The sequence below is a fragment of the Staurois parvus genome, unplaced genomic scaffold (assembly GCF_062004578.1).
Source record: "Staurois parvus isolate SC_StPar_1 unplaced genomic scaffold, SC_StPar_1.0 ptg001008l, whole genome shotgun sequence".
Taxonomy (NCBI): Eukaryota; Metazoa; Chordata; class Amphibia; order Anura; family Ranidae; genus Staurois; species Staurois parvus.
Genome location: NW_028318804.1, coordinates 180547 through 193092, shown reverse-complemented (window position 1 = coordinate 193092; position 12546 = coordinate 180547). Strand labels below are relative to the sequence as shown.

General features: G+C 44.8%; 1 protein-coding gene across 1 annotated transcript in view; it reads right to left on the bottom strand.

Moving 5' to 3' along the window:
• P4HB (prolyl 4-hydroxylase subunit beta) overlaps positions 1 to 12077 on the bottom strand; it is a 37459-nt gene extending 25382 nt beyond the window's left edge. Inside the window, exon 1 of the mRNA XM_089657510.1 lies at positions 11907 to 12077. Within this exon, the coding sequence (XP_089513636.1) occupies positions 11907 to 12054 (148 nt within the window). The 5' untranslated portion in view covers positions 12055 to 12077. The remainder of the gene's footprint in view (positions 1 to 11906) is intronic.
• Positions 12078 to 12546: the final 469 nt, after the last annotated feature.

The following is a 12546-nucleotide window of genomic DNA, read 5'->3' as shown; positions in this document are numbered from 1 at the left end:
TCCCCATTAAAGTCTCCACATGTCATTAGCTGCAAATAGAATTTACATCAATACATCCATGTTCCTTGACAACCATAAATGTCACATGCAGCAAATAAAATGAACTTCTGCACGCAATTCCTGCATTTCATGGCTTCTCATTTGATTTTTATGAGCCATTAATTTGTCAGTGTCACCACACCACCCTGAGGCTACAACAGAAACACATGAATAGCTAAAATGAAGGCATAACTAGGCAAGGACAGTACAAAGAAAATGCAGCCATTTCATACAGCAAGGGCCTTTGTCTCCATCAACCTGTACCCTTTTCTAGATCACTGTGCTGAATGGTGTGGAATTACAGATGTAGCCAATCAAGGACCATCAGTTGTTGGCCAAGCTTAGAGTGGTAATACAGGCCAATATTGGCCAGGTATGGAGAGTCTTAAAGGATAAGTTCACATATGGAACATGTTTCCACGCTTGACTCTTCTCTCCCCTCCTTGTGATTGTGGTAATGGGGGGGGGGGGGGAATCTACTCCCCACATCCACAATCAATTTCAAAGTGTGGCTGTGTGGGGCTCTGTCACAACCACACCACCACGTCATTCACAGAGTTCTGTGTACAAACCATAAAACAGCTTACAGTCCTCAATGAGCTACCAAAGCACCGAGTCCTGCAATCCAGCCTTCCTGCATCACATCTATGTGGGTGGTGCTGCAGCAGATCCGCACAAAAATCTGTAGCAGCACCACCCTGAGAATTGTGGACCTGTGGGAGGGTGCCATTAGTTCTAATGGCACGCTGCCTGTACTGGAAAACAACCATACTGGGAACCGAGGTTCCCATGCGGGCTGCGTTTTCCAAAGTAGTACAGGGACCTTTCCCTGCGTGTCACGGGCGTCCAAATGAATGGGCTCTTGTGCCCAGCAAAACCTGGCCCGCATGGCTGCATAGGTGTGAAACAGGGGTCAGAGGTGCCGGCAGAGCATGTACTGAGAGCTTGCAGGATCCCGGTATTGCACCTGTGATCTGCTGACTGTGGGTGAAATGCCTTAACATCCATGTGGGGGAATCCTATGAAGAACTTTGTTTTCAGTCTACTGCACATGGTGAAAGACTACATTTTATGGACTTTGGATCACTTTACTATACCTTCATGGACTGTCCACTATTTTTAATTGTTTATTACAGTAATCAGACCATTCATACGTTTGTGTTGTCACTATTAAGTTTATGGGTATTCACAATATTTTTTTATTATTGTATTTTATTATTTCTTCAGCGCCACTTTAAACTATTATTTTGGGGTTTTACTTTTACAAATGCTTTACAATTTGCAGTGTAAAATGCATTTACTTGCACAAAAATGCGCATTTTGTAATAAGGTGAACTTCTCCTTTAACAGACCTTTTCATCCAAAACACGTTTCCCAGATTTTCTGCATCAAGCTTTGCCCACTAATTGTCCAAAAGGTGTCAACTAAGCAGGTCTTGCAAGGTCATAGGTATACACTTCTTAAAGTTTAACTGACATTTGTGATTATTAACCACTTGCTTAGTTTTCAGTTTGACTAAAAAATAAAATGGAACTTCCTAATTTCATATGCACAATACAATCAAGTTGCCTATTATCAATATTGCCTGTCGTATAATCACACAAGGTAAAGTTCAAAAGGATAAGGACACGTATGATACATGTAGCCGATGATCCATTCTGAATGAACACAGGGCTCCAGGTGTTGCAATCAGCTCATAATCTGTTCAATGATTGCAATACGCTTTATGCAGGCCATAGACTGGGAGAAAACCAGCCTTTTTTTTAGAGAAAGAAAAAAAAAAAAAATCAGTTCAATCAGCTGACGTTACCACCATTGGTAAAAAAAAAAAAAAAAAAGCTGGCTGACTTTCTTCCCGTCTACGGCCGGCAAATATAATAGCAGTGTCCCTGCAGAGAGCTCCACTATTATATTTGACAGAACAAAGAAAATGAAGAAAAAAGAAAGAATATGAAGAAAAAGTTGCAACATTGTATCTATTTGTATCCATTTCGGATACAGAGGTTTCTATTTAGATACAATGTTGGTATACTTTAAATGTCACATATAATATTGGACTGAAATTCTGTTTTCCTATTCATATTCTATTTCTTTTTCTTATTCATATTCTATTTCTTCTTTCCTTCTTCCTGGTAACTGCTCATGCGCATTTTTTAAAAATCGGTAAATAGATTGGCCGATTTGGCCATTGCTGCAAAAATCGGCTGATTTTTTTTTCAACAAGACCAAAAAAACCAGTGTCAAAAATCACGAAAAACCGCCGACCGATTACCCCACTAACGATCCGAAAATCGGCCAATTTTTTTTTTTTCGGCCAAAAAAAGCAGTCAGTTCTTTCCCCGTCTATGGCCTGCATTAGTCTAACCGAACCCAACTTCACCAACAGGAAGATCTCAGTGAGAACTGAACATTGTTCTCAGACTGTCACTGACTTCAGTTCTCTTTTCCTGATGAACATTTAAAACATTCTGCAAACCTGAAGACCGTCTCAATATGTCCCCTTTTACAAGGCGTGGACTCTGCTCTGATCAGTAGGGGATCAGAAGACAGATCCCCTGATAATCAAATTGGAGCAGGAAGATGACAGTCCTGTGTACAGTTTATGCAGAGCAGCTACAGCCAATAGTAAGTAGACTTCCTTTTCCGTTTACACCCGACTACCCTCCGATCCACCTAGACAGGACAGATTGGAGACAGGCACGTGTAAACAGCCAAGTCAGTTTACACCCACCGGTCCATATGGCTGAATGAAGGAGTTTGCTCACAGCTGAGATCCCAAATATTGATCAAGCAAAAGTCAAAGTTTCACCTGTTAAAAGCACCGGGGCAGAATTTTAGTCCTGTTCACAGTAATGCATTGTGGAAATTGTAGCAAATCCTGTGCGTTTCCCCAACCACACGGCGTCCATGTGATCTGGTACGGGAGTCCATGTTAAAAAAAAAATAGCAAAATGCAGTGCGATTACCAGAATTTGTATTGCATGGGATGCGAATCAGGTGTGGGGAAAAGGGTCCTGCAGCTTTTAGGTGCAGATGCAACTTGAGACACAGAATATATGGCTCAAATAGCACTGCAGACATGTGCGATTTGCACAGGAATACGGTGCGGTTCCTGTGCAAATCACATGCAATGTGCCGCAACGCATTAGTGTGAACCAGGGCCTAAAAACTGGAGCAAGCGTAGAGCCACTGTCCAATTTGCTTAGTTTTTCATCTTCAGAAGAAAGCATTGGGATATTTCCAGGGGTGACAGGTTCACCATTCTAGGTCCAGACTTAAAAGTGCACTTATAAACACTCACCATACATGGGTACTTATTCGGAGTGGAATGTAGGTCAGCAAACCACATCACAATAAGCTGCACTACAGAAAAGTTCTATGGAATTTGTAAAGAAAAAAAGTAGCATGATGTGTGCGGTAAACACTGCAGTGGCCCTACATAACCAGGACTCCGTAGGACACGCATGGTGCGACTCATCAGGGGTTTTTTGCAAGCAAAGAATCTGGAGCAAATATTGAATCATTTTACAGCTTCCATGGGATGGATGAAAGGTTATGTATACAAGTTCCATTGTTCTATATTATATGTATATTAACCACTTCCCGTCCGGCCCATGTACATAAACAGCCGGACAGGAGCAGTGCAGGAACGGGTGGCCGTTTATAAATGCCCTTTGCATTCACTGCCTGTGCGTGCTCCCTGGGAGTGCAGGGCACCGCGATCTGGTGCTCTGGACACAGCAGAACAGATTGCTGTATGGGACCTCTGTGAGGTCCTGATCAAGAGATCACCGATTGGCCAATCAGTGATCACATGAATAGTAGTAAGCAAGCAGTCACTTCCTGACATAATTGCTTACTACTAGTGAAATCTGAATGATCATAGAGGTCACATGGTACAGGGCTATTCACAACAGCTTTGTACCATGTGACAAACTGACCAATCACAGCTCTCAGTATTTCTCAATGGCTGCAAGAATGCAGTCAGAAAGGAGAAATGATTGCTTACACCCATAAAGGCTGTAAAAGCAATCAGTGTAAAAAAAAAAAAATCACCCCCCATTAGTACAGTGTCACTATGGTGACAGTACTGCTTGGGTGACAAACCAATAAAAAAAAATGTTAATTATAATTTTTGGTTAAATTTGGGTTATATTACTAAAAAGAAATGAATACATTTTGGTTAAGATTTATGGAGAGATGTGCAAAATTTTATAAGAAACTTTCGAATTGTTTGGACTTTATATAGGAAAAAAATAAGAATCCCAGTGGTAAATAAATACCACCAAAATAAAGTTTTATCTGTCACAAAAAAATGTTAAAAAATTTATATGGGTAGTGTTGCATGACCGCGCAATTGTCATTCAAAGTGTGAAAGCGCTGAAAGCTGAAAATTGGCCTGGACGGGGGTGTAAGTGTCCAGACTTGATGTGGTTAAACACTGTAAAGCGAGTCACTTATGTCCCATCAAGAGATTTTTACTTACTGTACTTGCAAGAAACCAGCAGAATAAGTCGTGTCACCAAAAGGGGAAGATTCCTTTTCTATTCCTGTTCTGGTGAGAACCAAAAATGGTGGCTGTCCCTTTACTTTCACTCCCTGTGACAGAAATCCTTGAGTATAGATGGACAGCAACCAAATCCTGAGCAGGTAGAACCCTTCATCACTATCCAGAACAAAGTTTTGGCATGAGATACAATAAGCTCTTACTTGCTCAGCAAACTTTAATATTTACTCAGAACAGTTTCCCTTCTAGCAGTTTATGTTCTCCTTGGGACATGTTTGCCTGTTGAAGCTTCAAAGAAGAAAAGTACAGAAAGTCCAATTCTCACGGTATAATGCAAGAGGATAATAAAACTGTAGAAAAGTCACTGATATCAGACATAGAAGTATGGTGCAGCCACGTTTCAACCAGGGTTCCTCCAGATGTTAGGTTCCTTCACAGGTCTGGGGATTTGAAATCCCTGTGGCTCTCCTTGCAGTGGGCTAGACTGCTTCTGAGTGGTCAGCACCATGACTGCTGACCAATCAGAAGCTGTCTAGCCTGTACAGTCATCCCTGCGAGGAGAGAAAGCAGTGAGGATTTCAAATCTTCAGACTTGTGTAGTGGCTTTCCCTTCTGTGACAGCATGGGATCAGTTCAGAGGTTTCCTGCACCACTCCTGTGTGAACGACAAGCCTGGGTTCACACAAGTGGGGAACCACATGCAATTTGAACAGGAATCGCATTCCAATTCAAATATCATGCTATTCTTTGCAGTGTGATTTGCACCTATCTTGTATGGACGCAAATCACGCTGCAAAGTATTGATACGCTGTATCAATGAGTACTTGACAGAAAGGATAGTTTCTCAACCGTAAAAAAAAAAAAAAAAAAGGCATCTGTGCATCCCTAATATAAAGCACCCCTGGGGGTGGGTGGGGGGGGGTCAAACATGCCATGTACACCGCATTCCTAATTCTCTCCACAACTTACTGTTGTCACCAATAACCTTTGAGCTAGATATAATTAGCAGGGGTTCCTGAGACATGAAAGTCACATCAAGGGTTCCTTCATGTTAAAAAGGTTAAGGCCGATGTAACCCGAGACCGTATACAGCGTGTCCAATCCAAATATATACATTAGTAGCATACCAAGATGGTGGAGTCATGGCCAGTCAGGCAGACAGGTGAAGTCCTGGAAACACATGAAGTGCACCCCCCCATACCAGGGTTCCATGATCCCTAGGGTTACTCCAGAGGTTACTAGGGGTTCCATGAGCAATTTCTGCCTCAGGTAAGCTCCCACTGACAAAAGTTGATATTTAGCCATCCAATTCTTCCCACTGATCATCACATTAACATATCATGAGTTGTAGATATAGTAACTTAGCAGGGGTTTCGAGACCAGAAAGTAATTTCAAGGGTTCCTCTGATGAAAAAGTTGAGTCAATCTAAACAGTTTCTAGGATATCACCTGTGGCCATGACTTTACCCATCTTTATTTTATTAATGATCTATAGATAATTGGGATTGGACATTTGTATGGTTTCATTTCACACCAGGGCTCAACAAATCCCAGGTGCCAGGTCACCACAGCGACTAGAATCTGGATCCTAGCGGCTGGGTTCACACTGCCTCCCAAAGACTTCAATGCAAAGTCGCCTCCCATAGACTTCAAAACCCCATGCATGCGGATTGCATCTGAAGGGAGCCACCTCAATAGGAATACATAATATGGAGCCTGTCATGTCAATAAGTTTGACAACGTGTGAACCAGGGCTGTTCCAGTCACACCTGGGCATTTTGGGATCGTGGCAGAAATCGCTGTGATCACAACAGGTTCAGGTGCCACTGTTTTCAATGCGCCTAAAACGCAATTGTTTTGCAGCAAATTGAATCGTGCTAGGATTGCTGCCCAAAAATTGCTGCACCGCAGGCACTGAATCCACACTACACTAAAAAAACTGGCTCCTGACTACCCTCTTCACGCTGGCCGCACACAAATGTGCGGCCTCCCCACGTCTGGGCCTAAACGCAGAGTGGCCACACATTTGCGTGCAACAAAAAACATGCTGAGCGCGCACCCTGCGGGCTCCCAGCACACATGTCTGGTACTCCCATTCTGCTCTTTTGATCGGGACCTTTCCCGATAATGTGACCGGCATGATGACGTGTCACGGCAGTCACATGATTCCTAAACCCCGCCCCCAGCTTCTGAAACTCTTAAAGGGCCGGGAGGCGCTGGCAGGAAAGTGTTAAGCTGGCTCCTAGATTCAAAGCAAAATTTGTCAAGCCCTGTATTACACTATCCTTATGATCCATTGTATTGCACACAGGCTAGGTTCACACTCACGCAGTGCAGTACACCACATGCGATTTGCACAGGAATTGCACTATATTCTTGTGCAAATCACATGTGAATTGTATGGAGTGCGATTTGAGCCATACATTATGCATGGCTCAAATTGTACTGCATCAAAAAGGTGCAGGACTTTTTTTGGGTCCACACTAGAATTGGATCACATGGGTATTCACACCTATGCAATCTGATTCTGCACATCGCACTGTTTTGCGCACCAATTTCAGGGTGTTAATACACACAGCGGTTCGCATGAACGGGCTGAGATTTTGATGCGGTGCAGAATTCGCTCAGAAAACGCTGAGAATTCCAGACCACATCAGGGTGAACCTAGGCTCAGACTTTTCTATTACAATCTTCCTTTGCAAGATATTGTGGATGTGCCGACTTTCTGTACGTGTTGTGTAGGGGAGGTGGGACACCCCTGAGTTGAGCCCTCCCCGTGCCTTCCTCCTACCTTGTATCTGCAATTTTCTTGAATTTAGCTTTACCAGTGAATACCCCTTAACTTTTTTTTTTTTATAAGCCGGTTTTGATTTTTTAGATCTTGAGTTATGCGGTTTTAGAAGTTGAAGATACAATGTAACCTTATATAGACTTCTACAAAGAGCGCCGTTTGGCGACTACTAAACACACTGCCACACATGGCAACCAGGATGCTGGTCTCGGGTCACCTGGTTAGTCGCTACGAGTGTCCGTTCTGCTCACTTCTCATTGCTCTGTTTTAAAGGCTCTGATTGGCTAGAGAAGCTGACTGTCTAGGCTAATGTCCTTCATAGCATTTCTGTACACCTGAAAACAGAAAATCACAATGATTCCTTTAGAGGAGCATAAGCTACCCAATCATAGTGCTTTATTAGCTACACACACCACAATCTGATTGTACAATCACAGAACTACACATTTTGTAGCCCTTCCCAACAATTTTATGGCCTATGCAGTATGTAAGGGTATACCATAAAGCAGAGTTCTACTCAAAAGGGGAAGCTGTGCTTATTTGCCTCCCCCCCCCCCCTTCATTGCCATATTTGGCACCTTTTGGGGGGCAGATCTGTTTGACAGGTACCTGCTCCCACTTCTGGCTCAGTTCGCCGTGGCAAAGTGAGACAGAAGTTCAGTCCCCTCTTCCCTCCTGCAGTCTCCTAGGAACTGTCACAGGTCCCAAAATACTGCTGGACCAATTGGGAGGCACAGTGAGTGCATGCACAGTGGGCACTGGGCTGTCACCACCTGGTGCCCACAGTTGAGACGCCAGCGCCATGGAGGAGAGAAGGGATGGGGCAGGTGAGCACATCGCTGGACTCGGACAGGTAAAGTCAGCAGATAGGTTTGTAGCCCCTGACTTAACCTCCCTAGCGGTCCGATTATGAATTTGTGCTCAAAGCGGTACTTTTTTTGCATGGAAATATGTCGTTTTTTATTGTAGGCCTGTAATTCTTAGGAATAACTCACTGAAATCTGTCCGAACAAGAGTCTAGTAAACATCCCGGGTAGGATAAAATTTGAAACATCAAATCATAAATTATAATTTAATAAATCAAAAATATATTCTAATAAATTTAATTCAATAATATAATCAAACCAAAAACACTGAAATTTGAAATATAGCGCCAAGTTCGCACATCGCTGAGCAAAGTCGCAAAATCATTTTCAGGGTCTGATGAGGAATTTCCCCCACGAATCATTATCACTCAATTCTGCAAGTGGTTCTGATTTACTATCGCTGTTCTCTAGCTGGTCTAAAACCGCTTTTTACCTAAAGGGACGCTTTTTGGACGCCATGGACGTTTCTCAGTTTCCAGGCAGAAAGAACAGACAAAACGCAGGCAGGGCGCCGGACAAAGCACTCGGGACAAAATGTATGTGAAATGGTTTGATACAGGAATGTTATACTATGTGATTTTAGTGATTTTAGTAAATGTCACTTTTTAAAATGTTTAAAATTTCCCTCCAGTTCCATCCCCGTACGTCCCGACGTCGTAGGGAACGGAACCCGGATGCCGGCATCAGCCGGAGGACATTACAGGGGACACTGCAGGAGGGACATTGCGGGAGCGCAGGACAAGGTAAGTGATGGAGGGATCCCAGAGCAACGCTGTAGTGTATTCCCGAGTGTAGCTCGGGGTTACCGCTTGTGGTGCTGAAACTTTACCCCGAGCTACACTCAGGAATACCGCCAGGGGGTGTAAACAGCTGGAACTCCATTTTCATTTCTCCATACAGTAATTGGACAAGTGTCTTCTACCAACTATGTAGAGGAGCCTGCCTGACCAGACAGATGGACTGGATAGATTAGGTAGGTCCTCATGTTACATCGCTTCCGTACATCTAAATTTGACTTCACAGATTGCAGTGCGATGAGTCCTATTAAACACACAATCACAAGGGGCGTTAAATTCAAACCGGGACCTGAAACTTCAGGAATAAAAGGGATGCCAGTGTGGCGGTACTACACGCAGTAGTGTCCTATCACGGGTAGGCAGCACATATGTCATGGGTTAGTCCAGGTGTCAGTTAAGACAGCAGTCACCGGTCACACCCCTGCGATTTAAAATCACATGATCTGTGTGCAATTTCTGAAGACTGACACTTTAAGATTCAACGATTTCTTGCAATTTTAATTATATTTTATGTATGAACATCGCAACAAAATTGCAAAAAAATGTTACGCAAGAACTACTTTAGAAATGGCACGTGTCAAGACCCTGACATTCACTAGATGCCATTTCAATTCACAAATCGCACAGCTATGACTGGGCACTGTGTGTGGTGATGAAATTTGTGAACGAAGGCGTAAAACTTGCAGATATCTACAGAAGACTTCAAGCACAGGACGGTGATGACACTCAGCCGCAGGAAGACATGTGAACGGTAATCGTTTCGAAGATGACTACTTCCATCAGTGATGACGCCGGCCGTGGTGGTTCCCGGCCCACATCAGTCATTCCTGTGAGCATTCAGCACATAGAACGCCCGATCCTGGATAATCGATGCGTAACCGGTCATGAAATTGCACAAGAGATGAATCTTTCTGTGGGAATGGTGAACACGATGACACAGTGAAGTCGGCTGTCCTACGATGGTTCAGGTGAACAAATCTTTCCAGGAATTAAATGCTGGGATAAGTGTAAATGTAGCAGGGGAGGATGTCAAAAAACAAATGCAGTTTTGAAATGTGTTTTTACTACATAAACTCAAATCCCGGTGTGACCTGAACGCCCTCGTATTGGAGCTTACCAGTCATATCAGCTGCATTAGTTTTTAGACTTTTCCTGTTGTCACCTGGTGACATGGCCAATCACACGCCTCCTGTACTAGAGCTCCGCCACTCTGGATGAAGGAGCACAGGGGGCGGCATTGGGGGGGGGGGGTTAGATGGACTAACAGATTTAAATATAACTGAAGCCAAGCTCCAGCTCACACTTCATATACAGTTACAACCATTTTGTTTCTTTTGAGATAAAGGTTTTACAGAAATCTGATCATTGTAAGCACCCGTCAGTGGTGAATGGTTTGTCTCATCCCTATAAAGACAGATTCATCTAGGAGAGACAGCTCTTGAAAAACAGACTTACTGGCTGGATCACCAGATAATAGAAGGCTAATGCATCCATCACATCTAAGCTGCAATAAAATAAAGGTTTCCTTTTAGGTGAATACCGATTTCTCTGCATTAAAGATTGGTAAGGAACAGGGGCGGACTGACCATTCGAGGGCCCGGGGTCAGTAGGGGGCCCCATAAAATGCCCCTTGTACCTTTTATAGGCTTTTTTGGGTGTGTTTTGAGTTTGGGCAAGGACACAGGGGCCCCATGATCCCCAATTGCCCCGGGCCCTACGAGTTGCCAGTCCGCCCCTGGTAAGGAGATTGTACAATCAGATTGTATGGTCAGCACAAGTCTATGCTACACAATCTATCTCCACCAGTCATAAACAGGTCCCACCTGATTGGATACTAAAGGAATGGATTGTACAATCAACTTTAGAGGTACCAACATGAGCGATCTAAAGGAAATTATACAATCTGATTGTATAACAGCGTTACGCTGTCCATACACTGATTGTACAATCCTCATTACTGATGTAACAGAAAAGGCGGCAATCCAGTCAAGCAGGCCCTTTCATTTGAAGATTGGTCTAGAAGATTGTATAGTGTATGGGTAGCATAAAGCTCTGTATTCTACAATTGTACAATCTCTTTTTAGAATTGATCAATGAAACGTAAGGCCCTGCTTGCCTGGACTGCCTCCTTTTCCCTGCACTACATAGACAGGTAACGAAGACGGTGCAGCATAAATCTACGTCATACAATCTGATTGTACAGTCTATCAGTTATAAAAAGCTCGCACCCAATCGGAGACTATGGGAATGGATTGTACAATCAACTTTAGATGTACCCAAATGATTATTAATCTAAAAAAGGAGATTATACAATCAGATTGCATAGCATACAGAGAGCTTCAAGCTGACCATACACTATACAACCTCCTTTTAGATCAATGAAATGGAAGGGCCCGCTTGATTGGATCGCCTCCGTTGCTCTGCATTACATAGATCTGGTAATGAACATCGTACAGTGTATGGGGTGTTTTGTATAGGCCTTGTGAAGGCCTGCCATGTACCAATCAGTCCATATAGAGCCTATGACAGGGCGAGATGGAAGAGAGGAGGGAATCAGACACCCTGGTTGTGTATAGGAGTAGTAAGGAGTGTCAGCTCTTGGGCCCAGAACGAAGTCCAGACGTCACACCCGGCAGGGAAAGGGTGACATATCTACACAACTAAGTACACGTCAACCAAACTTAAAGCCCCGCCCACTAGAAGAGTCAGCGCTCCCCCATTGGATGACGTCTCCTTGCGTCCCCGCTCATTGGCCGGCTCGCCCCGTCACTCCGTACAGGTGACCCGCCCAGATGTCCCCGGAATGAAGGGAAAGGAGGGGGTACCGCACCCCCCCGAGCTTTACAGTACCGAGCGATAAAAAGAGCGCCCGGTACCCCACCCCCCTTCCGCCGGCTTCAACTCACAGAACTCCACCAGCAAGTGTTCGTTCTTCAGCGCCTCCTCGAACGTGTCCTTCTTCAGCACCAGCACGTGGTTCTCCTCCTGGATGTCGGCCCGGACCAGGAGGACGACGGCGGCGGCCGCCAGCAGGGTGAGAGCGGGGCGCAGCATGACCAAGACTCTCCGGGGTGTACGGGACGTGGCGCTGTGGTGAAGGAGGCCCGCTCTCTGCGCATGCGCTTTATATCGGCTAGGCAGCTGCTCGTGGTGCGCTGTGACTGGGCCGCGCGCCGTTCCTGAGCCTGATAGGACAGGGGGCGGAGCCGGGGAGGGGTGGGAGGAGCGCTGATTGGCTGCTCGGAATGCTCTGTCAGGAGAGTCTTCCTACCCGCCTGCCTGCCCGGAGTTCCTGACAGGACCCTCCTTCTGTATATATGGACGTGACTGGGGGAGCATAGACTCCCCACCGAGACCCCCTCCTCCCCCTCCACTACTACTACGAGGGGACACGTCATGTCTGAGCCCATCCTCCAATGTTTATCCTGAGAAGAGGGCAGGTTGCCCATAGCAACCAGCATCCCTATAGCTACCAGTCAGCTTCCTCATAGCAACCAGATTCCTCATAGCAACCAGTCAGCTTCCTCGTAGCAGCCACTCGGTTCC